Source organism: Lolium perenne, chromosome 2 (genome assembly GCF_019359855.2).
Source record: "Lolium perenne isolate Kyuss_39 chromosome 2, Kyuss_2.0, whole genome shotgun sequence".
Classification (NCBI taxonomy): domain Eukaryota; kingdom Viridiplantae; phylum Streptophyta; class Magnoliopsida; order Poales; family Poaceae; genus Lolium; species Lolium perenne.
Window position 1 is genome coordinate 222360886 of NC_067245.2, and position 27096 is coordinate 222387981.

The window sequence follows — 27096 nt, forward strand, 5'->3', positions numbered from 1 at the left end:
AACTATTATTCAAATAACCTTTTACACTGCTTAATAGTTCTATATCATTCCCAATCAATAATATGTCATCTACATATAATATCAGGAATGCTACAGAGCTCCCACTCACTTTCTTGTAAATACAGGCCTCTCCATGACACTGTATAAACCCGAAGTCTTTGATCACCTTATCAAAGCGTCGGTTCCAACTTCTTGATGCTTGCTTCAGTCCATAGATTGAACGCTGAAGTTTTCATACTTTGTCAGCATTTTTAGGATCGACAAAACCTTTGGGTTGTACCATATACAACTCTTCCTCAATGTCTCCATTAAGGAACGCCGTTTTGACATCCATCTGCCAAATCTCATAATCGAAAAATGCAGCTATTGCTAACAAAATCCTCACAGATTTTAGCTTCGCTACAGGTGAGAAAGTCTCATCGTAGTCAACTCCTTGAATTTGTCGGAAACCCTTTGCGACAAGTCGAGCTTTATAGACAGTAATATTACCATCAGCATCTGTTTTTCTCTTGAAGATCCATTTATTCTCGACAACCTTTCGGCTATCAGGTAAGTCTACCAAAGTCCACACTTTGTTATCATACATGGATCCCATTTCGGATTTCATGGCTTCTTGACATTTGTTGGAATCTGGGCTCATCATCGCTTCTTCATACGTCGTAGGGTCCTCATCATTGTTGTCCACAATCATGACATTTAGACAAGGATCATACCAATCAGGAGTGGCACGTTCCCTTGTCGATCTGCGAGGTTCGGTAGTTTCCTCGTTCGAAGTTTCATGATCATTATCATTAGCTTCCTCTGTTGCCGGTGTAGGCGGTACAGGTACAACTTCCGATCTTGCGCTACTCTGATCAACGAGTATAGATTCATCAATCTCATCGAGTTCTACTTTTCTTCCAGTCACTTCTTTAGTGAGAAATTCTTTCTCAAGAAAGGTTCCGTTCTTGGCAACAAAGATTTTGCCTTCGGATCTGTGATAGAAAGTATACCCTATAGTTTCCTTAGGGTATCCTATGAAGACGCATTTCTCCGCTTTGGGTTCTAGCTTGTCCGGCTGTAACTTCTTTACATAGGCTTCGCAACCACAAACTTTAAGGAACGATAGCTTAGGTTTCTTATTAAACCATAATTCATACGGTGTCGTTTCTACGGATTTTGATGGTGCTCTATTTAAAGTGAATGCGGCTGTCTCTAATGCATAACTCCAAAAAGATAATGGCAAATCAGTAAGAGACATCATAGAACGAACCATATCTAAGAGAGTTCGATTACGACGTTCGGACACACCGTTTCGTTGTGGTGTTCCCGGCGGTGTCAATTGTGAAAGTATTCCGCATTTCTTTAAATGCATGCCAAACTCATAACTCAAATATTCACCTCCACGATCAGATCGTAGAAATTTAATCTTCTTGTTACGTTGATTTTCTACTTCACTTTGGAATTCTTTGAACTTCTCGAAAGTTTCGGATTTATGTTTCATGAAATAGATATACCCATATCTACTCAGATCATCTGTGAAGGTTAGAACATAACGATAACCACCGCGCGATGCTACACTCATTGGTCCGCATACATCGGTATGTATGATTTCCAATAGGTCAGTAGCTCGCTCCATCATACTAGAAAATGGAGTCTTAGTCATTTTTCCCATTAGACATGCTTCGCATCTATCAAGTGACTCAAAGTCAAGTGATTCAAGTAATCCATCAGTATGGAGTTTCTTCATGTGTTTCACTCCAATATGACCAAGACGACAGTGCCACATATAAGTAGAATTATCATTCAATTTAATTCGCTTAGCATCAATGTTATGTATATGCGTATCACTACTATCGAGATCTAACAGAAATAAGCCATTCTTTTCAGGTGCTCGACCATAAAAGATATTATTCATAAAAATAGAACAACCATTATTCTCAGACTTGAATGAATAACCGTCTTGCATTAAACAAGATCCAGATATAATGTTCATGCTCAACGCGGGTACAAAATAACAATTATTTAGGCTTAAAACTAATCCCGAAGGTAGATGTAGAGGAAGTGTGCCGACAGCGATCACATCGACTTTGGATCCGTTTCCAACGCGCATCGTCACTTCATCTTTCAGTAGTCTTCGTTTATTCTTTAGTTCCTGTTTCGAGTTACAAATATGAGCAACCGAACCAGTATCAAATACCCAGGTACTAGAACGAGAACCAGTGAGATAAGCATCTATAACATGTGTATCAGATATACCTTCTTTCTTTTTCTTGACAAGGCCGCTCTTCAGATCAGCCAGATACTTGGAGCAATTACGCTTCCAGTGTCCCTTCTCCTTGCGATAATAGCACTCGGCATCGGGCTTAGGGCCGTTCTTAGGTTTCACAGAGGCGTGGCAGCTTTTTTGCCACCCTTCTTGAATTTTCCCTTAGACTTGCCCTGTTTCTTGAAACTGGTGGTCTTGTTGACCATCAACACTTGGTGCTCTTTCTTGATCTCAATCTCAGCAGCTTTTAGCATGCCAAAGAGTTCAGGTAACTCCTTGTTCATGTTCTGCATATGGTAGTTCATCACAAAGTTCTTGTAACTTGGTGGCAGTGATTGAAGGACACGATTAATCCCCAGTCTGTTAGGAATCACTATTCCCAAGTCACTGAGTTTCTTCGCATGCCCGGTCATTGCGAGCATGTGCTCACTAACGGAGCTGCCTTCTTCCATCATGCAGCTGAAGAAGTGTTTCGATGCTTCATAGCATTCCACGGCCGCATGAGTCTCAAATATAGCTTTCAGCTCATTGACCAACTCACGAGGATCGTGGTGCTCAAAACGTTTTTGAAGATCGGCTTCCAGACTGCACAGGAGGGCACACTGAACTTGAGAGTACCGAGTTTTCCGAGTCTCGTAAACAGCTTTTACTTCATCGGTTTCAGTTTACGGGAGGGTCACCTAGCGGTGCATCAAGCACAAATTGCAGATTTCCGCCAGAGAGGAAGATCCTCACATGACGGAACCAGTCGGTGAAGTTGCTACCGTTGCTCTTAAGCTTTTCTTTCTCTAGGAACTGGTTAAAATTGATTGGGGACGCCATCTCTACAACATATATTTGCAAAATTTTAGACTAAGTTTATGACAAATTGAGTTCAAAATTTAATTCAATATAATTAAAAATCTAGGTGAACTCCCACTCAAAACAATATCCCTCGCATTGTCTTAGTGATCACACGAACCAAATCCACCGCACCTAAGTCCGATCATCACGAGACAAGGTGTGATTTCAATGGCGAACATTCAAAGTGTTCATCATATCAACCATATGATTCATGCTCTACCTTTCGGTATCACGTGTTCCGAGACCATGTCTGTACATGCTAGGCTCGTCAAGGCCACCTTAGTATCCGCATGTGCAAAACTATCTTGCACCCGTTGTATGCACTTGTTGATTCTATCACACCCGATCATCACGAGATGCTTCGAAACGACAAGTCTTGGCAACGGTGCTACTAAGGATGAACACTTTATTATCTTGAGATTTTAGTGAGGGATCATCTTATAATGCTACCGTCGCGATCTAAGCAAAATAAGATGCATAAAAGGATTAACATCACATGCAGTTCATATGTGATATGATATGGCCCTTTTGTCTTTGCGCCTTTGATCTTCATCTCCAAAGCACGGACATGATCTCCATCATCTTCGGGCATGATCTCCATCATCGTCAGCGTGGCGTCAAGGTCAATGGCGCCGTCTTCATGATTGTCCTCCATGTAGCAACTATTACAACTACTTTGAAATACTACTCAACATGAAATTTAAAGACAACCATAAGGCTCCTGCCGATTGCCACAATACAATAATGATCATCTCATACATATTCATCATCATATTATGGCCATATCACATCACCAAACCCTGCAAAAACAAGTTAGACGTCTCTAATTTGGTTTGCATATTTTACGTGGTTTAGGGTTTTCGAGAGAGATCTAATCTACCTACGAACATGAACCACAACGTTGATACTAATGTTGTCAATAGAAGAGTAAATTGAATCTTCACTATAGTAGGAGAGACAGACACCCGCAAAGCCTCTTATGCAATACAAGTTGCATGTCGAACGAGGAACAAGTCTCATGAACGCGGTCATGTAAAGTTAGTCCGAGCCGCTTCATCCCACTATGCCACAAAGATACAAAGTATTCAAACTAAAGATAAAAAGAGCATCAACGCCCACAAAACCATTGTGTTCTACTCGTGCAACCATCTATGCATAGACACGGCTCTGATACCACTGTAGGGATTCGTTGGATAGAAAACAAAAAATTTCCTACCGCGAACACGCAATCCAAGCCAAGATGCAATATAGAAGACGGTAGCAACGAGGGGATTATCGAGTCTCACCCTTGAAGAGATTCCAAAGCCTACAAGATGAGGCTCTTGTTGCTGCGGTAGACGTTCACTTGCCGCTTGCAAAAGCGCGTAGAAGATCTTGATCACGGCGCCACGAACGGGCAGCACCTCCGTACTCGGTCACACGTTCGGTTGTTGATGAAGACGACGTCCACCTCCCCGTTCCAGCGGGCAGCAGAAGTAGTATCTCCTCTTGAATCCGACAGCACGACGGCGTGGTATCGGTGGTGGTGGAGAAACCCGGCGGAGCTTCGCTAAGCGTGCGGGAAGTGGAGGAGTGGGGCGGCTAGGGTTTGGGGAGAGGGGGGCGCCGGCCACTTGAGGTGGTGCGGCCACCTTGTGCTTGTTGGGGTGGCCGGCCCCCTCCCCTTGGCCCTCATTATATAGGTGGAAGCCCCAAGTGTTGGACTACAAGTCTCCGAATAAGACCCGAACCCAAAACCTTCCATGTGATAGGGTAACCTACCCAAGGTGGGAATCCCACTTGGGGTGGGATTCCCCCCTTCCATGTGGGGGGTGGCCGGCCCCCTTTGGGGGAGTCCACTTGGGACTCCTCCCCCTCTAGGGTTGGCCGGCCATGGAGGTGGAGTCCCTTTGGGACTCCACCTTCCATAGTGGTTTCTTCCGGACTTTTGTAGAACCTTCTAGAACCTTCCATAGAACCTTCCGGATCATTTTAAATCTTATAAAATGACTTCCTATATATGAATCTTATTCTCCGGACCATTCCGGAACTCCTCGTGATGTCCGGGATCTCATCCGGGACTCCAAACAAATATTCGAACTCCATTCCATATTCAAGTTCTACCATTTCAACATCCAACTTTAAGTGTGTCACCCTACGGTTCGCGAACTATGCGGACATGGTTGAGTACTCACTCCGACCAATAACCAATAGCGGGATCTGGAGATCCATAATGCTCCCACATATTCAACGATGACTTTAGTGATCGAATGAACCATTCACATACGATACCAATTCCCTTTGTCACGCGATATTTTACTTGTCCAAGGTTTGATCATCGGTATCACTCCATACCTTGGTCAACCTCGTCTCCTGACAAGTACAATTTACTCGTACCGTGGTATGTGGTCTCTTATGAACTCATTCATATGCTTGCAAGACATTAGACGACATTCCACCGAGAGGGCCCAGAGTATATCTATCCGTCATCGGGATGGACAAATCCCACTGTTGATCCATATGCCTCAGCTCATACTTTCCGGATACTTAATCCCACCTTTATAACCACCCATTTACGCAGTGGCGTTTGATGTAATCAAAGTACCTTTCCGGTATAAGTGATTTACATGATCTCATGGTCATAAGGACTAGGTAACTATGTATCGAAAGCTTATAGCAAATAACTTAATGACGTGATCTTATGCTACGCTTAATTGGGTGTGTACATTACATCATTCATACAATGATATAACCTTGTTATTAATAACATCCAATGTTCATGATTATGAAACTAATCATCCATTAATCAACAAGCTAGTTAAGAGGCATACTAGGGACTCTTTGTTGTTTACATATCACACATGTACTAATATTTCGGTTAATACAATTATAGCATGGTATATAAACATTTATCATAAACATAAAGATATATAATAACCACTTTATTACTGCCTCTAGGGCATATCTCCTTCACGAAGGAGTAGATTTTTGCGAGAGATACATTCATTAGTAATATTTCTTGAAGTAGGCTATAAGTGTACATTGTCCCTATGTGTGGTTTTGGTAATTAATGGCAACCTCTATGGACTAATGTTTTCATTGAGTTTATATGAAGAAATATTTCAGTAATACTTGTAGTCCATGTGTTCGATTCAAGTATGGATGCCATGAAGATAAAAGATACACCTTGAGTATTGACATCAAGATCATCAATTTTAATACATATATGTGATATGATCAAGGAGAAGGAATGAAGATGGAGTTCTTATGTAAAACTCAATATTAGCCATGCTCTAGCTTATGTGTTAAGCAATGAATGATCAAAATCTTGAGTGCTTGATTCCAAGTGAAGAATTCAAGATATGGCTCTAAATCGGTGTCACAATAGTTTCATAAGTTGAGCTATGGGTCACTAAGATTTAGAGCACACAAACAAATGAAGAGCTCTTTATACGGATCAAGATAGTGTGTTAGAGCATGAAGAGATACAAGGTTGACCAAGACTAAGAATGAAGATTGAATTCGAGTTGGTCAATACATGAAGCATAAAGATTGTACCACTTTGGATCATGTGATCTTGTGGGCGGTAAGCCTTTTCAATTATGCTTCATGAGCTAACCCACTATATATGTGCATTTCTGTTGTCTATATGGGTTAGGTATCTTGCCATGGGGATGCATCAAGAGTATGATCCCGTATAGCCCATGAGAGGATGTCATCAAGTTTTGGATGTCATCAAGGTTGAGAAGGGAAAGTTCAAGATGAGCATATCGAAGATATCATGCTTGAAGCTTGCGGTCCATTTGGTGATAATGTACATGTGAAGATGTGCCTCAATGAATCTATCCCATCATGGTGTATGGGGGAGCAATCGTGAGTCTTCATGAAGCAACACCGATCAAGTGAGCCATCCCGGCTTGAGTGGAGCTTGAAGCGTTGTCATCAAGATCAAGCGGGATGCGCAAGGCAAAGATATACCCTTGATAGGTTTCCTTTTACCGGTCTCAAGGTGGTTGTTGGGAGATCGGGTTATAGGATAGATAGCCGCACTATCAAGAGGGGCTTTCGGTTGAGTAACTTGATAACATCGTCTTAGTGAGCTCAATCTTTTGCATTCTTTGCAGCCCTATATTCTTGTTACTTCTTGGTGTTTCTTTATTTTAGGTTCTTGTGCTTGTTGGTACCTTTACAATAAGTTCAAGTTCATCTAAAACGGAATTCGTATGCATCTTCTATCGCATTTTCATGTTTGGAGGTTTTACCTGTTTGATGTTTATAGATAGGCTAAACTTTTTATATTTTTTTCTTACTCAGTGGTTGGACTATGATTTTTCTATGCATAATGTTGTAAAGCTTGTTGTCGTGATTCCAACGAGCCCAATATCATCGAAATCGAAGTCCGGATGCAAAATTTATCGCATTTTCGACATCTGGCTCAGCATGCCGAGTGCTGCTACCGGGTAGGTCGGCAGCTAGCTCGGCAGGGCCGGATCCAGTGCCCAGTGGCTCGATTTTTTCCCCAAAAGATCATATTTTGATGGGCTATAAAAAGGGGCCTTCTTCCCCATTATTCTTAAGGTTCTTAGGCAAGTTTTTGACCACCATTGTTGACCTTCTTGAGCTTGCTTCCCCTCCCATTCCTCCCATGCTTCTTGCATATTATTGTTGGAAGAGGAGATCTAGATTTACAACCTCCTCCAATCCATTTCTCCTTTAAGTGAGGGGAACTCTTGAGATCTAGATCTTGGAGTCATTTGTTGATTTCCTCCATTGTTCTTTGTCTCTAATTTCATCTTAGCATTTGCTGCTTTGGTGGGATTTGAGTGTGAGGGATTTGAACACCTTTGGTGTTCTTGCTTTGCGTCATTGCATAGTGATGAGCTCTCCACCACGATTCGTTCGAGTGAGATATCGTGAGCTTGTTACTCTAGGAGGGTGACCTCCTAGTTGGCTTGGTTGGTGACTCAGTGACCTCTTCGTGGAAGATTGTGAAGGGGGGTGGGCTTCTCCTTCGTGGAGCTTGTGAAGTGGTTGTGGAGCTTGCCATCTCCGGAGTGGGGGAAAAGCTAGCCATAAGAAAATGGCCATTATGCTTCGTGGAATTAGCTTGGAGAAAAAGGTGAGCCTTCGTGGCGGTGGAAAATTCTTCGTGGGAACCCCACCTCTCCAAACGTGACGTACCTTCTTGCAAAGGAAGGGAACACGTGAATACATCTTAATCTCCACGTGTCTCGATTATTTCTATACCTAAGTTTACTCTCCTTTTTGATAGCCATCGAGGTTGAAGTATTTATTATATATTTCTATCACTTGTTGTTCATATATATATTTTGCCTATCTTGCTTAGCTCTAGTTGTTGTTATTGCACTTAGTTGAACCTAGCATATTTAGGGTTTGTGCTTGTAAAATAAACATTAGTTTAATTCCGCATTCTTACAAGCCAAATCCGCAAGAGTTTTATATCGCCTATTCACCCACCTATAGGCAACATCTCGTCCTTCCATAGGCTCTCATCATTCTTTATGTTATAGAATTATACCTTTTATTTTAGTAAATGATCTAAATATAACAATAAACTAACTGGAGTGCGTTAGATCAAAGAAAATAAACATGTTGCACAGAAGATATTCTAGATATACCTTTTGCATCTTGGTGTTCCCTCGAAACTATTAAAAATCACAGAAGAAGTGAAGAACAAACTCACACAAGCTAGACTAACCTCAAGAGATCTAGCAGCTGCTTAAGTCAGCCATCTCAGGACGTATGAATGTTGAATGCGACGTGGCAGGTGAGACACTCAGTGTGTGTTTGGTAGCTGGGTTGAACTCAGAAAAACGGGGTTCTTTTAATAAATTGGTAATGGTGAGGATGTACGGTTTTGGGAGGATACTTGGTTACGAGACTCGCCTCTATCACATCAATACCCTTCACTATATAGCATTGTGGAGAAAACAAGTTTTAATTGCCAATGTTTTGTCCCAAATGCCTATAAGCATAGGTTTCCGGGAGGCTCTTTCGGGGTCTAGGGGTGACAGGTGGGCTCATCTTTGCACTCGTCTAATGGATGTTCATTTGTTGACTTCACCAGACTTGTTTGTTTAGCAGTTGACAACGTCTGGTGTTTTCTCGGTTAAGTCTATGTATTTAGACTATATGAACGATCATGTGAGTTTTCTTCGTAAATACATTTGGAAGATAAAGGTGCCATTTAAAGTTCATATTTTTATATGGTTCTTGCACCGGAAAGTTTTTCTTACGAAAGGATAACTTAGCTAAACGTAATTGGCAAGGTAACAGTGGATGTTGCTTTTGTGATAAAGATGAAACAATACAACACCTTTTCATCGCATGCCCTTTCGCTAAGATAGTTTGGCGGATTATTTACATGGCTTTCAATATTTGTCCCCCTTGCAAATATCACAAATCAGTTTGGTAATTGGCTGGGTGGAGTCCCCAATTATGATAACGTGCATACCAGAGTTAGTTGCTGCGCTTTACTGTGAGCGATGTGAATACAAGGAATGATTATATTTTTTAATAATACAAAGTGAAATTCATCTATGCAGATAATCCTTATGGCTATTCATTGGATACGTTTTGTGGTCCATCCTACTGCCAATGGAGCGGCGACAAGATTTGGATATTGGGTGCAACCGACTCGAGAGGGTTGCATGGGATGTATACAACCAGTGCAGCTGGTGTTTTGATTATAGGATCCAATGTGAATGCTGAGCCATTTTATATTATTTTCTTTTTTTCGATGGCTGATTCATGTATCAACCCTCAGTGACCGATGATTCTTCCGTTTATGTAACTCTGCAACTTAAATAAAGTAATGAAAAGTTGCATGCATCGATTGATGCAGAGGTCAGGGCTTTGCCTTCATTTTTTCTTAAAAAACTTGAGATTTGGGTGTTTGGTACTTTGGATTAGCCTTCTGGGCACTTCCCACATAGGATGAAAAAGACCTTTCACGTGCAGCTAGGCCACGACCACCCAACGGTGTTTTTTTTCTTCACGAAAACACAAAAGCCTTACGTTTCGATGCATTAATAGAAAAATAAAGTTATATTTACAAGTCCAAAGAAGGACGGACACCACACCAGCGCTGTTACCGAGCATTGTCTCCTTCTGGGCCATGGACGCGTAGCCATCCACCTCCACCTCCACGCCATGGACGCAAGCATCGATCTCCATGGAAGCTATCTGTCATGGAGCATCGACCTTCACGAAAGATATCCGCCATGGACGCACAACCATCGACCTACACGAGAGCCATCCATCGACCACCCCCAGGATGCGCCGCCTCCACGGTAGCCTCCCCAATACGGTGGGCTTGATGAACCAAGGATCCGATTGCTTTTTATTTTTCTGTTTAAGGACCTCTGTGTAAAATTTCAACCCACCAAACAATATCTGAACTCAACGTCTCTCAACTAATACAGGCTACCAAAAGAGCTACAAAATCTCAGTTGGATATGTATGAGGTCACCATATGTGAGGGGAGATAGTCGGGTGGCACGGGCTACCAAACATGTTGTCTTCGTACTATCGTGAAAGTAGTTAGCGGTAAAAAAACAAATTTCTGAAGATAATTGGCAGAGCTTTCTTGAGGATTAGAAATTTGTGCTTTCAGTTTGACTGGCTACATGAAAGCTGAAACCGTTCGTAGTCGGAGGTTTTTTTTTGAGAGCAACCACATATTTCATTAATCAAACACCAAGTTACATGAAGCAACATGTGGAAACTATACAAAACGATCCCTAGGGTTTCCTGCAACCACTGTAGCCAGCGGCCGCCGTCCAATTCCAACGTCGCCGAGACGAACGCAAGAAGAGAAGCCGAGCCTCCACCTTTACAAGATCCAAAAAAGCACCATCGCCAACGAGGCTTTGTGAGTCGATGAACAGGCCTGCTGCAAGCAGCGAGGCACATGTCGCTGTGGCACGTCGACCGGGGGACGTCCCCGTGCTGCCTTGGACGATACGCCGCCTCCCATCGACGAAGTCGGAGAAGAACGACATAACCACCACCTCCAGACCATCATCTTCGCTCCGGAAGAACCACCTCGCCCCGGCCCCTAGCGTCGTCGTGGACAACGACAAACGCCAGTGAGATGTCGAGAAACAGATCTCGCCAGATCTGAAGAACGGCGAGAAGATCAAGCTGCCGACCTGAAAGATCGACAAGCACACGTTGCCAACAACTCCAAGACGCCACCGTGAAGGTCGCCGCCGGTGTGGGAGTGAAGTTGTGGCAGATTTATTTGCCCGGGCGCCGCTCCCACCATCCCAACGACGCACCATAGGAGACAAAAACTAACCCTAACTACTAGGCCAGAACGGAGGAACGAGGTTCCCCCTTCCTCATGCCGCCGCCAGAGTAGCAAGCAGAGGGAGAGAAAACCAGTCCCAACGCCCTGGCCGGAGATTGGGAAATTGGATCGCCGCCGCCGCCTCGTGAGAGTGGACGGGAAAAAACGGTTCCATGGTCTAGTCCCAGTTTTTTTTTGTTTTTTTTGTTTTGAGAATTCGCAATCAGGTCATCATTAGGTGCCAGTTCGTAGACCAACGCGGCCCATTCTAAGCCTACCTTACTCGTTCCACCGGCCCGGCCTCAGTTTCGCTGTAGGATGTGCCTATCCATAGGCCCAGGCTCTCTGCACCTTCGGGAATTCTCTCCCGCCATCGTCAACCTCTGAAGACGCTCGAAACCTCCGGACAGAACTCGTCGAACGAACCTTCTCGCTTGCTCGCCACCTCTCCTCTTTCCACCGCTCCCAACTCTCTCTCACCCACCCTATAAATTAGACACGCCCTCGCCATCCCGTCCTCATCACAAACATTCAACAAATCAACAAGACGACAGAGACCCGCGAGATCAAAGAATACACGCCAAAACAGAGTGTGCGCACACAAACTATTAACCCAGCAGTAGCATACTCGAGTTCAGTCTTCAGTGTGACAATGTCGACGCGATACTTCATGGCGCTCTGCTGCATTGCCGTGGCTCTGGCCGTGGCCGTGGTGCCTGCCCACGGCGCGATCCTCCCGTGGTTTGGGAACAGCGGCGGCGGGCGGGACGATGCCATGACGTCGCCGCTGCAGGAGATGGGCCTCCTGGCCGACCCGTTCCGGATCCTGGAGCACGTCCCCTTCGGCTTCGACCGCGACGACGTGGCCATGCTCTCCATGGCCCGCGTGGACTGGCGCGAGACCTCCGACGCCCACGAGATCGTGGTGGACGTGCCGGGGATGCGGAAGGAGGACATCAAGGTGGAGATCGAGGAGAACCGGGTGCTGCGGATCAGCGGCGAGCGGCGGCGGGAGGTGGAGGAGCGCAAGGGCGACCACTGGCACCGGGAGGAGCGCTCCTACGGCAGGTTCTGGCGCCAGATGCGCCTCCCCGATAATGCCGACCTCGACACCGTCGCCGCCAGCCTCGACGCCGGCGTCCTCACCGTGCGCTTCCGGAAGCTGGCGCCCGACCAGATCAAGGGCCCGCGCGTGGTCGGCATCGCAGGGGGCGACGACGGCGCCGCCGCCAAGACGAGCATCGGCGACGCCGGCAAAGCTGCGGGCGAGGAGCGCCAGGCCAAGAAAGTCGAGCTCTGAATTTCTGAATTACGAAATGCTAGGCGTGTGCCAGTGTTAATGCCAGAGCGCTTGTCAGCTTCGCTTCTCCCTACAGTGTGTGTGTGTAGAGAAGATGTGATGAACTCGATTCACTTTCGCGTGTATATGTAAGAAGAGTTTCCTGTGGAAATAAGAAGCTACGAATCACTCTTTATTCTTCCCGAGAATTCTCTTGCGTGCTGAGAACGTTCACATTTTTGAAGAGGCCTTTCGGGTAACATGCAGTGTTCTCAAAAATCTACACGGGGATTTACGGCACATGCTGTTCATTTCTTCTTATATTTCGGAACCGAGGTATTTAACTGTTAAGGTTGCAGGATGCTGTTAGTAATGCTTCTTAGCAAATTTAGATTTGTTTTCTACTACTCCAGTTCTTTGTGGAAGCAAATGCTTGGTAGCTAAACCTGAGGAAACTGGATGCATGGTCAGCTGATGGAGTACTTTGTGATGGTAACCTTGAACCGTTTGATGTTTCACTGACTGAACTGATGATGATTCCGATATTTTGAACAGTGGGAGTGAATCTTCAGTACGCATTGGTCAGTTGCGTAGCTGCATATGGTGCATAGGATATTCTCTTAGTTGTGAGGTAAAATAGACTGATCCAACTTTGTTCAATCAAGACAAGCATAGGGTGGCTCAGTTTCTCAGGATACATTTTTTCTGAATTTGAAACAGTGGATCATGTTCTGGCACGGGGAAAGTCAGATATGCTATGGACAATCAAAAAAAGATATGCTATGGACCAAGGAGTGGTGCAGACATGTTGTGGTCGGTTTAGGGGTCTTGCTAAGCATATCTGCATCAAGCAGCGCTCTGATCTGGTTAGTGCCCCCGCTCCCGAAGTATGGCTTAAGCTCGTGGTTTGATAGACTTCGATGATTACAATATCGACAATCCGTCGTAGTCTAGGTGGTTAGGATACTCGGCTCTCACCCGAGAGACCCGGGTTCAAGTCCCGGCGACGGAATTTTTAGCTGCCTTCCCCAGTGTTGTTTATATGTTCTATCGCACGGAATTTTTAGCTGCCTTCCCCTGTGTGGTTTATATGTTCTATCGCACGTGTTTAAGGCCACACATTTTGTAAGTTTGACTAAATTTTTAGGTAAAAATACAAACATATACAATATTTAATAAATATACTATACAAATACATTCTTTGCTGGATTTGTTGATGTTGATTTGATGTTATAGATGTTCTTATTTTTATCTATATTGTTTGTCAAAATTACAAGACATTGACTTTTAACTAAAACTATATGCATTATTTTATGAAAATGGATGGACTAGAGTGCCAGAGGTGACAAAAACCAAAACTTCAGCTCTTAGGTGTTTGACACTCTCTTTAACCGCATGGCCCCACCAATCCGGTTTGGTGTAAAAGAGATTGCAACCATGGTAGATCTTTCTCCCCCATCTCCATTTGTTCATTCTCACGCCCACCTGAGGCCCAATCCGTAGGAACATCCCGCATACCGATGGTTGGCACATGTCCGTGTTAGTCATGATATCAGGTACCACTGCGTCGTGGCACGTGAGCTTAGTTCTGCCAACGACCATTGGATCTAGCTACCTCAAGCACAAGTATATGCGCTACCACCGAAAATGTAAAATCATTATGTGATCCACCAACATGAGCTCCGTAGGTATGACTATCGCAACAACCGCATGCGCGGCCTTGAGGACGACAGATTGTGATAGCCACCATCTCAGGGGGGAATGCTTGTTGTAGCTATCAAAAGGAGGACGTGTGGAGTCGGCATAGGCAGGGTCCGATCTCCATGTCGGCTGGTAGTGCCCTGCAAGACGGAGAACTCGCGGTGGCAAGTGGCGGAGGATAACATCGTCGTTTCAGTTGATCAATGCGGGAGTGGGATTGCAATGGAGGAAGTTTTCCGGTGGAGGGGCATATCTGGTTTTTAAAACGTGCAGTGGAGGAAGTTTTTCGGATATGCTTGCACTAAAAAGTGCGGTATGACAGTCAACCTAGCCATCTTTTATACTTTTGTTTCTAAACTTGTATAAGCTCGTATGGTTCTTATCTTTTGAACTGTAAGTCCAATTTTTTGATCCTCTTTGATATTTAAGTTTCTCATTATTAAATTTTCAAAACAAGATCGATCTTGTACTTGTGTTTTTAAGTTTAAAATTCTATTTATGAAATTGTAATGAATTTTAAATGAAACTAATCTATCATAATTGAATTATTTCAGATCAATATGACATATGATTGTTTATAATATAGTTTTTCACACATATTTCGTTATGGTTTAATGTGATAACACATATATTTCATACAAGTTGCTCACCTGTAAAGAGTTGCATCATGTTTTCAACATGCCTTTTTACATATTTGTTCAAACGTAGATGAAACCGTATGGAAGCCTGTACAAATAATTGACGAGCCGTGCTTAAATGGTAATCGAATGAAACATAACTGAAATCATCCTAGAACTCTACTTGCAATGTTTTGTATAATGTAATTTGTTTTGTTTCCATTTTTAAATTGATCTTTAAAAAATCAGAACAATAATTTCATGGTAAAAACGTCATTGTTTCTAATAATTTCTAAGTAATTGTCAAATTTTTGTGTGGAAACCCAATGAAAAAATTAACTTACTACAATTTATTATTATTTTTATGAACAGTATACATAAAATATACATTATATATGAGTGAAAAATTCAGAATACATGTTAAGGTGACAGCTCCTGATTAATTACAACATGTGTTCTAGGTAAGGGTATAAACCGATCGGATCAGATCAGATTTTGCTTATAATATATATTTTTCTTGGATTCGGATCGGAGCGGATTTTGGCTGATTTCAGATTCAAATGTGGATATACCGGACTGCGGATTCGAATTGAAAATGGGACAGACTCGGAACGAAAACAAAATAGTGGGATATATGTAGATAGTTATAGTTCTTGCAAATCTTGAGAGAGTTTTAACTTTCAGTCTTAGTCTTGAGTACTTAAGAAAAAATAGATGCAATACGCGAAAACTCAAGCATTGATGCAAATATAAAGCTAAACATGCTCGCCAAATAAATTTGGTAACTCAATATTTACTAACCTTGTGAGATTGGTCTTGGCTTTTAACTCGAAAATCGAATTATCCGGTTTAAAACTTTTAGATTATCCTAATGAAATTTTAGATAATCTGTATCCGCATGCTATTATACCATATCCTATACCGTATATGGAGCATCACTTCAGAATCGGATATTCTTATCCCCTGAAGGCCTGAATCTTTAAAAAAGAATATGAATACCTTTAAATTTATTCGGGGCAGATTTCAGTGCGAAATAACTTTCCATTTACACCCCTACTACTAGGACATGACTCCGTTAGAAATAACTTTCTTATAGATAATATAAGGCCAAAAAGCTCAACATTAAATTAATAACAACGTCAACAGCGGAAAGGTACATGACCCGTTCGAAATGACTTTTTGAGAATCCGATCAAACCCTGGCATCATATATATTCCAAATGATCCTAGAATGGATTTTTCTTAGCCGGGCTACATGTAGGCCAATGTTTGAATCTACGGAAATTTCATTTTAAACATGCTAAAAATGCAAAAAAATATTGTGATATAGGCAATATTGTAATCTACAAGTGTGTAACATATTGTTTTTTGGGCTCATTAAAAATAATAAATCTCGATTTGTGAACAGAAATGAAGAGTACACTACAATCTAGATTTCGTCATGTTGGTGAGATTTTGTTATTTTTACGGAGGACAAAATATAATGTATTCCAATATGAAAATTTACATACTGATAGATTACAACACTACGTCTATATATTTTTTCAAAATTTTCTGAAACTTTAAAATCAAAAAATGGTAGTTTGAAAAAAGAAAAAGAAAACCGGAATGATCCTCGTTATCTTAACAGTGACGCGGTTATGACCGTGCTGCAGGTGGCCGAGCTGCCCGACGTGGACATCTCCCCATCCTAGTTGACGAGACCAAACGACCGCACGGGCCACATAAACGCCGGCCTGGATGGCGGCACGTCCGGCGGCGGGGCAGCGCGCGTCAAGATCTGCAGGATGGCCTGCGCATTTGGCCGCTCCCAAGGGTTGGGGTGGCTGCATGCGAGGCCTAGCAGCAGAAGCCGCTCGGCGTCGGCCTCGTCGAACTCGCCAGCGAGCCTAGGGTCGACGGCCTTGAGGACGCTGCCCGCGCCATGGAGCTCCCACGCCTCGTCCAGCAGCTGGCTGCAGCCGGCCGGGTGGTGGTAGGAGTTGCGGCGGCCGCAGACGATCTCCAGAACGACAGCGCCGAAGCCGAACACGTCCGACTCCCTGGTCGCCCTGCCGGTGTGGAAGCACTCCGGCGCGATGTAGCCCAGCGTCCCCCCTAGGCCGACCTTGTCAGTGTAGGAGGTCTTGTCGGACTCCAGGGCGCGGGCGAGGCCGAAGTCGCCGAGCCTGGCGTTGAAGGCGGCGTCCAGCATGATGTTCGACGGCTTGATGTCCCGGTGGATCACCATCTGGTCGTAGTCGTGGTGGACGTAGTTCAGAGCGGACGCAACGCCCGCGGCGACGTTGTACCGCTGCTCCCAGTTGAGGGTCGGAGCATCCGAGCGGCCGAAGAGATGCTTGTCCAAGCTGCCATTGGGCATCAAGTCGTACACCAGCAGCAACACACCATTTTGATGGCACTAGCCTGCAAATTAAGAGCACATGGGACACTTACGATTTTATCGCACAGAAAAAACAGTCCGAGTGTGGATGTGCGACGTGATTAGTTCTCAACTGACTCGCAACTACCAGTATCTTAGTTCACAGCGAGATGATGTCATCAAATTTCGATTGCAATCCACGTTGTAGTTCATGACTAGCACGACTTACGAACAAAATCAAACGGTTCGTAGTTTTTTTTAGTCGCATCTTCACTTGCAACTGAAAAAATTACAATCCTATTTGCAACAAAGAAAAACTCAATTATAACTTAACTTGCAGCTCGTATGCACAAATCATATGATGCAACCAGATGATGTAGAACTTAGCTGAACACTAATTTATTTCTCAACTAGCTAAAACTAGGGAAACGAAATTAATTAAGTTGGAGAGGAGCAGCCGCTAAGCGGCCAACGGAACTGCAACTAGCAATATTTTATCCTAAACCAAGCAAATGCGTTGTCAAAGTGATGGATGGCTCACATACTACGAGTCAATCATGTATAATATTAGGATAATTTATTGTCACAATCTAAGTGTTCTGGATCCTCTTGGGACAATCCTATGATGCCTATCATTTTACTTCTGTTTTTCACTTTTGAATAATTTCCAATGTTTCTGTTTCGGTTTGTATCAGTGATGTTTGCTAGATGAACTAATCCATTTCAACTCCCCCATTTCAGATATTCTCGAGAGTCAAGAAGCAAATAATTATTTCTAGATGGATTGGTATGTTTCAATTATAAATACTTTTTAATCTCTATATGTAAGCGAAGGGAGCATGACGTTTAATTGTGGTTAATTGTGGATGCAGAACAGAAAACATGCTGGTAACCAAACTGTGACCATTTGCTTTCTGTGTTAATTATGAAATAATATCGGCTTGGGACAATCCTCTGCTGCCTCTATTTTTTAATACTTCTGTTTTGGTTTGTGCCAGTGATGTTGGCTAGATGTACTAATCCCCTTCACTCTGCCATTAAAGATTCATTATAGAGTCAAGAAATAAATAATTATTTCTAAATGGATTATCTGTATGTTCAGAATAGAAATACCAAATATGCTTACGACAATTCACATCCAATACATGTCATATCCTTTCTCTGCGTTGTGAGATGCTCTAGCCATCGGTACACGCACAACTTGATCGCAACATGTATAATATGGAAATCATCGCATATGTTGCAGTGCTCACATAAATATGTACTTCTCAATCTCAGTATGGACACAAAGCGAGCATGAGCTGTTAGTTCTGGATTGAGAACTATGTATGGGTCGAGACTAAACGTTTAATAATGAAACAAATGGCGTATGTATCATTTTGATAGAGGGTTGGGTCATATCCCCCATTTTGAAAGAAAAAAACAAACTATAATGATTTACTACTTACACCGATAATAACAATATATTATATAGTGAAATCGTACTTAACGGTGGAAGCACGTAACACTATACACTATGGGAAAACAAGACTTTGTCGTGCAACTATTTGCACGGCAAAGCCCTATATGCACGACAAAGGCTTTGCCGTGCGACGCCGCACGGCAAAGATCGATGCTTTGTCGTGTGCCAAACATGTTTTATCTAAAAAAGGACTCAAACTAGCCAATCTGGGATTCGAACCTAGGACGCAGAGTAGGGAAAGTGTGCAACCTTGCCACTAGGCTAAGTGTTCATTTGTTGATAACTATACCACGCCAAGCGTTTTGAGCTTTGAAGAAATCCAGTTTTTACATCTTTACCGTGCGCTTACACTAGGCAAATACATGCTTTGCCATGCATTTGTTAAAAACACTAGGCGAAGGTTTGCTTTGCCGTGCGTTTGTTAAAAACACTAGGTAAAGACGTCTTTGCCGTGCTGCCTTAATTGCTGCGCTACCTTAATTCTTTGCCGTGCAAGTTTTCTTTGTTGTGCGGTCATGCCTATTTTTGCCGTGCCTTTGTTTTTTCATGTGCTTTTTTTTCAGTGCGTACGGCAAAGATTATCTACGGCAGCGCCTGTTTTCCTGTAGCGATAGTTTTTTTTATCACCATTCACTATAGGAAGTAGGCAATCGATGCACCTCACATGTTTCGTACGTAGTATGACCTATGTAGTGCTTTGTTTAGAAACACACACCCTGTTAAAAAAAAGAAACACACACAGCCAAATAATAAATTTAATATGTAGGTAACAAATTTTACCATTGCCTAGAATATTCTTTCTTGCAACACTAGGGATTTCTTCGAGCTTCATCCTTAACAGATGGATCAAGTCAAAACACAAAGAGAAGACATGGCAGTTTTACAGTTAAATTTAAATAAGGCATGAGAGAGGATTTAGTGATTAGGTATGTAGCTACGCACGCGCCAACCAGCATTGGATTACCCTTGATTCTGCTATCGCAATGAGTGAACTAACGGCGACACACGGTGCCAATACAAATCATCTTTTCATTGTCTCTTGTCCTATCTTATGGACCAGATGCTGAAAGAAGTCTCACTATTAACACTCATAAAATCTGTGTTCTCCTCCATTCCTGTCTACTACATGTCCAATCTTCTTTTCTCAAAAAAATTTCTAGCTAAATTGACAGCGATTATCAGAAACTTTTGGTGGACAGGTGTTCAAGATGATCAAACAACTAGAAGCCTTTGTCTACGAGCATGGGCTGATGTTTGTATTGGAAAAAAAATTGGTGGTCTTGGTATTAGAAATTTGCAGGCAATTAATCAAGGACTTATCCTCTCAACAGCGTGGAGATTGGCTAAGGAACCACACAGCCAGCTAGCTCAGATCCTCAAGGCTAAGTACCATCATGATACATCCATTTGGAGAGCGAAACCAAATATACCTAAATCAGCCTTCTGGTCTGCAATTATTAAGGTAAAACCCCTTTTAATTTCGGCATCTTTATATCAAATTGTGGATGGGAATAGTTCTATATGGAGCTCTCCTTGGTTTGATGGTTGGGAAGCCATTTATGATAATCTCATATTGCAGCAGCAACCTTTTGTCTATCCCGCACAAGTTAAAGACCTTTGGGTTTCTGGACATAAAACTTGGAACACAAACTTGATTAACACTCTTTTTAGTACTGAAACTGCAAATTCTATTCTTCAAACACCCATCATTAATGTCAATGGAGATGATACTTTGATTTGGAAAATAACTCAGACAGGTCAATTCTCCCCCAAAAGTGCTTATAAGCACTGCTTCAATAATCTTAAGCTCCCACGGAGGCAAAGACCCAAGGTTGTGCCACCACAAGTCATATCTCTTCTTAAACAGGTTTGGCGGGACAAACAGATGGCACCAAGAGTCAAAACATTTGCATGGAGGCTACTAAGGAAAGCGTTTCTTACTGGTAAGAGGGTGAGCAGATACTCTAAGCACATCAATGAAAACTGCTCTAGATGTGGTAATCTAGAAGATGAAATGCATATGCTATTCTTGTGCCCTTTTTCTAAGGCAGCATGGTACTGTTATCCTTGGTTCATTAAAACTGAATTTGTTGCTCAGCATCATCCATCAGTCACTGATATGATTCAAACTTTACTCACTTCTCAACATCCAGAAATAAATGTTAGTACACTTTACACATTCTTGTGGTGCCTTTGGAAAGCACGAAACGATACTCTATTTTGCAGGAAAGCAAGCAGACCTTCTCAGATATATGCAACATCAAATGCTATAATCAAGGGAATGAATCTAGAAGACAACAACTCCTCACATCAGCAAGGAAACAAGAACATACAAGAGCCAATCCAAACGCTTCCCCCAATTCCTCAAGCTCAGCATGATGATTATTTCACAGGGAATGTCATCTATTGTGACGCGGGCTGGAAAAGACAAACAGGGCAAGACAAGACCCGAGCTGGACTTGGCGTCATCATACACATGCATGACAATCAACACCTCCGGCAACTACATGTAGCAGCGCTCTCTCCGCCAGCTTCCTCGCCTCTACAAGCAGAGACATATGGGCTGCTTCTAGCAACAAGGCTAGCAGATCTTCTACAGATTCAGGATCCTTACTATTACACTGACAATTCAGTGTTAGCATCGGCGGCAGCATCTCCAACTGTATTCAAAGCTCCAGGACACTGGGAGAACAGGCCACATCTTGCAGCAATCCAGGCTTCTCCATCATTTTGCTGCAAAAAAATAGCTCATATTAATAGGTGTAAAAATTTCAAAGCAGACCATCAGGCTCGTTTAGCTCTTAGAATTCAGAATACTTCTTTGGCTATTCGATGCTTATGCTCCGAAGCAGGTCAATGTCCTGGCAGGGACATCCTTTCTGTATCTAGCGTGGATCCTTTCACGCTTATCTCTGTAAAATGCACTTAAGTTGAATAAAATATTTTATGTTCGAAAAAGAAAGAAGTCTCACTGTCCATCTCTCTCCGTGAGCTCTCTCTTCTTCCAAAGTCACCGGTCAAAAACTGCTCACGCCGTGGAATGGATTTTCCATCCGTTTCATCTTTGTAGATTTCCCATCATTTTGTCCTTATGTCGTGAGGCCTGTTTCAATGTTCTATCCTCCACCATTGAAAGTAAAGAGATAAATTAAGCTATGAAAGAGATTTGAGTTAAAGTTTGGAGAGGAAGAGAACTGAGTGCTAGCTCAGTAGCAAGATTTGTGAGGGCACAGTCAACCTAGCTGAGTTCGAGTCTTACGAGAGACCGAATTAAATACAATGTTACCTAACGCGTATAAATCCGTTGCTGAAGAGGCACTAGTAGAAACAAGGGCTTTGGTTTTTTGCTCCAAAAAGCTTTTGCACCGGATTTAACACGAACTGGTGCTAAAGGGGTCATTAGCACCGGTTCGTGCGGTTTGCACGTCCAGGGGGCATTAGCACCGGTTCATGCGAAACCTTTTGCACCGGTTCGTAACACGAACCGGTGCAAAAGGGTTGGCGTCAGCCACAAACTCTTTTGCACCGGTTCGTAACCGGTTCGTGTTACGAACCGGTGCAAAATGTTTTTCTGCTCCCCACGCACCTCCACAGCCCCCCTGGATCGCCTTTTTTAACACTGTAAAATAGAAAATAAAATGATAGAATATTCAAAAAATAAAATCTTTTGAGATTCATGTATGTTATGCAACCTACTATTAGGGGAAAATGTTTGAAAAATGGTAAAACCGCATTAACTTTTGCATACGACATCGAAAAAAAGGTATAATATATCAAAATCATCGTGGGAAAAAGTTACATCCGAATTCACCATGGATTACCCGGCTATCTGATTTTTAGATACTGAAAATTCCAAATGAAAATATGAAAGCAGGAAGATTTTAGTTTTTTTCCAGAAATTTAGGATTTTATATTATTTTTATTTTTTAAAATTAAAATTAATAATTGCATCCTGCGTAAAGATTGCTATTAATTTTAGCAAATTATAAGATTTTCAAATTTTTAGGTTTTAGGTTTGGCAAAAAAATTAAAAAATTAAAAAAAATTAAAAATAATACAATTATAAGTTAATGTTTATTTATTTATTCAAGATTATTATTACAACATTACTTTGGTTTATCAAAATAATTATTTGAAATTTGAACAATAAAGAAATATGACATCGATCGACATGTTAATAGGATTGATATGATACTAGTATCACATACATGCGCGCGAAGCACTTGGATGCGGGATGGAAATGAACTTGGAAGTTAAGCGTGCTAGTGCTAGAGTATTGGGAGGATGGGTGACCGAGCGGAAAGTTTGAGCACGAGTAAGTAATTGGAATAGAGATAAGGGTAGTTAGAGACTAAACTTGTAAAATAACTAAAATATTAGAAATTCCGAAAAAAGAAAAAAAAGAGGGAGTAGAAAATAATTCGATTTTTTTTACGGGGGGGGGGGGGGGGGGGGGGGTTGCACCGGTTGGGCATCCGGTGCATATAGTCCTTACCAACCGGTGCAAAAGGTCCGTTTTCCACTAGTGAGGTATCATTTATGTAACAATGTATAGCTAAGGAACGAGATATTCACCGTTGGGCAATGTTAAAGTTTGGAGAGGAAGAAAAAAAACAAAATTTGGGCAGGGGCGAGTGCCCAATTGCCCACGTGCATGGAGAAGGACAAAATGCTACAGCCTACGGAGGCCTGGACCGGTAATCCCAGACCTACAGAAATATTCATACGGAAACACCTTACGGACGGACGTGGATTGAATTGGTTGGTGCAAATCGCTGCCTCTCCCGTGATTCTAGGAGCTGAAACTGCTGGTTGCTTTCCACATCAGTCCGTAGCATTGATTTTGTAAAAATCACCCCGTAGCTGTAGCATTACTCGGCCTGGACCCTACCGAAAGAATTAGTCGTGACGAAGTCAAACCGTGGCTGATATCTACGCACGTGATCAGCGGCAACTTTTCCAACGAAGAAATGAACATGGTGAAATGGACAGATCTCATAGATGCGAGGAAAGAAGCAGTTCCTTCCTTACCGATGAGCTTGACAAGATTTCGGTGGCGGAGACGGTTGATGATGCTCAGCTCGGCCAGGAAGTCCTCCCGCCCCTTGGTGTCCGCTCCGGAGAACTGCTTCACGGCCACATCCATGCTCCGGCCATGCTCCCCGAGCACGGTGCCGCGGTACACCACGCCGTAGCCCCCCTGACCCAGCTTCATCTTCTCGTCGAAGTTGTTGGTCCCTTTCTTCAGCTCCTTGAAGTCGAATTCCTTGGGCACCCCGGGGATGCTCCTCAGGTCAATGGCAGTACAGCGGTCGCCGCCAACCATCTTCTTCCTCCTCGCGATGTACATGCCGACGACGAGCAGCCCGACAGCAAATGCGACGGCGCAAGGCGCCCCCACGGCTGCCCCGAGCTTCCAGTTCCAGCCGGATATCGACTTGCTGGCGGTGCTGCCGTCGTGGAGCCTCTCGACCGTCATGTTCCACATGAGCACGCAGTTGAACTGGTACTTGACGCCGGTGGAAGCCGAGAAGCCGAAGTAGGCCTTCTTGCCGAGGAGGACGGTCGAGAGGTCCAGCGTCGCGTTGAGCACGGCGGTGTCGGGCTTGCTCCCGTTCTTGGCCACGTACACCCACACGTGCCTTGACGTGCCGTTGTAGTCGACCCACACCATGTAGAAGCCGTCGTTGACGGTGGTGTCAACGGGCGCGAGCTGGATGCCGAAGGGGGTGAGGGAAGCGGCGTCGGTTGACCGGACGCCATTCACGTCGAGGCCGACGTGGTTGTCGTCGGGGTCGTATGGCTGCTTCACCGTGTCCAGCTCCACCGCCGCAAACCCGTTGGTGGAGTTGCCGTCGGTGGACGCGTTGGTGAGGCCGAGGTAGCCGCCGTGGCTTCCCGGGGGCGGGCCGGCGGCGTTGCTTGACGCGATGACGAACGCCAGCCCTTCACCCTTGTTCGTCGCGTTGGCGCGGTAGAGGTTGATCCTGAACACGGTGGAGAAGGAGGCGACGTACCTTCCGTCGGCGGCGGAGCTGGAATTGGAGGCCCACAGGACGAACGGGGACGCCAAGAACACGCTGCCGGTCTGGTTTACGAGGAAGTTGTCGGGGCCGCTGGCGGTGTTGCTGTCCGGGGTTATCTGCAGCGTGTTCTGGGTGACGCTGGAGTTGCCGGAGAAGGTCAGATTGCCGGGGAGCTGCATCAGGGACCTGCTGAACGTGGGGAAGGAGAAGCTGGTAAACTCCTTGCCGTCGACAGTGCTGCTGAAGGTGCTGGACTGGGCGCGGACGGCATGGAAGGCTAAGCAGACGGAGAAGCACCACAGCAGGACTCTTGTGGTGGTGGAGCGGCGGCGAAAGCGGGAAGGTCCCATGGATCGACGTACCAATGGCAAACAACGCAGCGTATGTGATGGTCAGATAAATGGGTGATGTACATGTACTGATGTAGCAAACCAAAAGGGAGTTGGTCGCAATTCGTGGCTGTCGCTTCCCAGTTGCCTCTTCCCACTACGGCACTGCCTCTTCCCACTTGCTTGTGTCCTATTCCCTTCATCAATACTACCCTTTAGAGTATTTTATTGGCTTGTGACAGAATGTACTGTATCTTGTTTACTCGTTGAGATAAGTAGAGTTTAGACTCGTTGAGAAAAGGAAACAGTAACAACGAAACGAGGGATTTTTTTAAGGGATTTTCTAGTACCTAGTTCAAATTTTACACCATTTAATTTATTTTGTGATTCATGCTAGTCACTAATTACAACATAAATTGCAACTGAAATTTGATGACATTATTAATTGAGAACGAAGCTAATTCTTAGTCGACCCCTTTTTAATTATACTTTTTAATATAGATTTTGATTTTTTTCAAAAACAATACAGCATTGGGATGGAGAATCCCGTAAATTAACTTTCCGGTTAGACTAACCCAATAGGCCAAGAGCATCTCCAGTCGCGTTCCCAAACATTATCAGGTTAAAACGCCGGATCAACTATATTTTGGTAAGTTATTTTACTCTGCTTCGACCTAAGATAGATGGCGGTGGTTTAAGGGACGCCGCACCTTGGTGTCGCGCTTGGAGGTGTCCCAGCCACGTTTCCCGAACCCGGCCTCCAAATAATTTTCTACTTAAAATTAACATTTTGTTCAAAATTTTGGAGATGCTTCGTCGTGAAAAAAAGAGATTGAAACGGATGACGAAGAACATTCAGAAACCTTGGAAGGCACCAATATAGGGCATACTAAAAGCTATACTAGAGGCCGGCCCTAATCTTCTTCGTTGTTGTTGTAGTCATTGTCGTTGCATGAGCAGCTGTGGTAGTGGATACGACAAGACTCTTTTTCCATGCACATTGACGACCATCTCGAAAACGTGTTCGTAGAAGAAGTTAAACAAGCAGTCGACCTTGACGTCGTGGTTGCGGGCGAACTTCTTCCAGCCGGTCTGGAGGTACATCTTCCCTTCCCCGTCGTATAAGACGTCCACGGTCCACTGGCAGAAGTTGCATCCTGCTTCCTACAGAGTCACCATGGCCCGTCTGCGGCCTGACGCATAGCGATCGGGCTGCCTGCGGAGACGCAAACGTCGCTCAAATATGCGTCTCATATGCGTCTCCACGGATGCTATGCGGTCGCGTCGAGTGTCCGCCAGCGTCTGGCGAACGTTTCGTCGCGCCCGCCTGGCAGCATAGTTTTAAATAGCGGGCTATAGAAATATAGCCGCGACCCGCGAAAAAGGCTATAACCGCCTTTTAGCACGCGGATGCCTTTAGCCGCACCTTGCTCGAAAGGCTATAGCCGGGCTATAGCGGGGCTATAGCCGGCTATTTAAAACTATGCCTGGCAGCGATCCTGGCTCGATGCGTCTTCTCAGGCGCGCATACTGGCGTTGAGGCGTCGTTTCGGCAGTCTGCGCCACGTTAATGGCGATGCCACACCTGCCGAGCGGCCGCCGCCCGCAACAGCCAACGAGTAATGGCAATACCACGCGTGCCGCGCCCCTCGCCTGCCTCCAGTGTATATAAAGAGGGGTGCTGGCGTGCAGTTGACGTGGGAGTTAAAAATCTTTGTGATGTAACTTTTCTTTAGTTCCCCGGCAACGGCGCTAGAAATTTAGCTTGACACGCGTACAGCACGCGACCGTTGGGAACCCCAAGTGGAAGGTGTGATGCGTACAGCAGTAAGTTTCCCTCAGTAAGAAACCAAGGTTTATCGAACCAGTAGGAGTAAAGAAGCACGTGAAGGTTGATGGTGGCGGAGTGTAGTGCGGCGCAACACCAGGGATTCCGG

General features: G+C 44.1%; 1 protein-coding gene, 1 non-coding gene and 1 pseudogene across 2 annotated transcripts; 2 read left to right on the forward strand and 1 right to left on the reverse strand.

Annotated features, from left to right (window-relative positions):
• The first annotated feature begins 11919 nt into the window (after window positions 1–11919).
• On the forward strand, window positions 11920–12856 carry LOC127334994 (23.2 kDa heat shock protein-like). The gene has a single exon (XM_051361567.2). The coding sequence runs from the start codon at window positions 12037–12039 to the stop codon at window positions 12682–12684; it is 648 nt and encodes a 215-aa protein (XP_051217527.1). The 5' UTR covers window positions 11920–12036; the 3' UTR covers window positions 12685–12856.
• Window positions 12857–13602: 746 nt separating this feature from the next.
• TRNAE-CUC (transfer RNA glutamic acid (anticodon CUC)) lies at window positions 13603–13675 on the forward strand. The gene has a single exon. It is a non-coding gene; the product is annotated as a tRNA-Glu (tRNA).
• A 2887-nt stretch (window positions 13676–16562) lies between these two features.
• LOC127329172 (probable L-type lectin-domain containing receptor kinase S.5) lies at window positions 16563–25197 on the reverse strand (annotated as a pseudogene).
• Between the last annotated feature and the right edge of the window lie 1899 nt (window positions 25198–27096).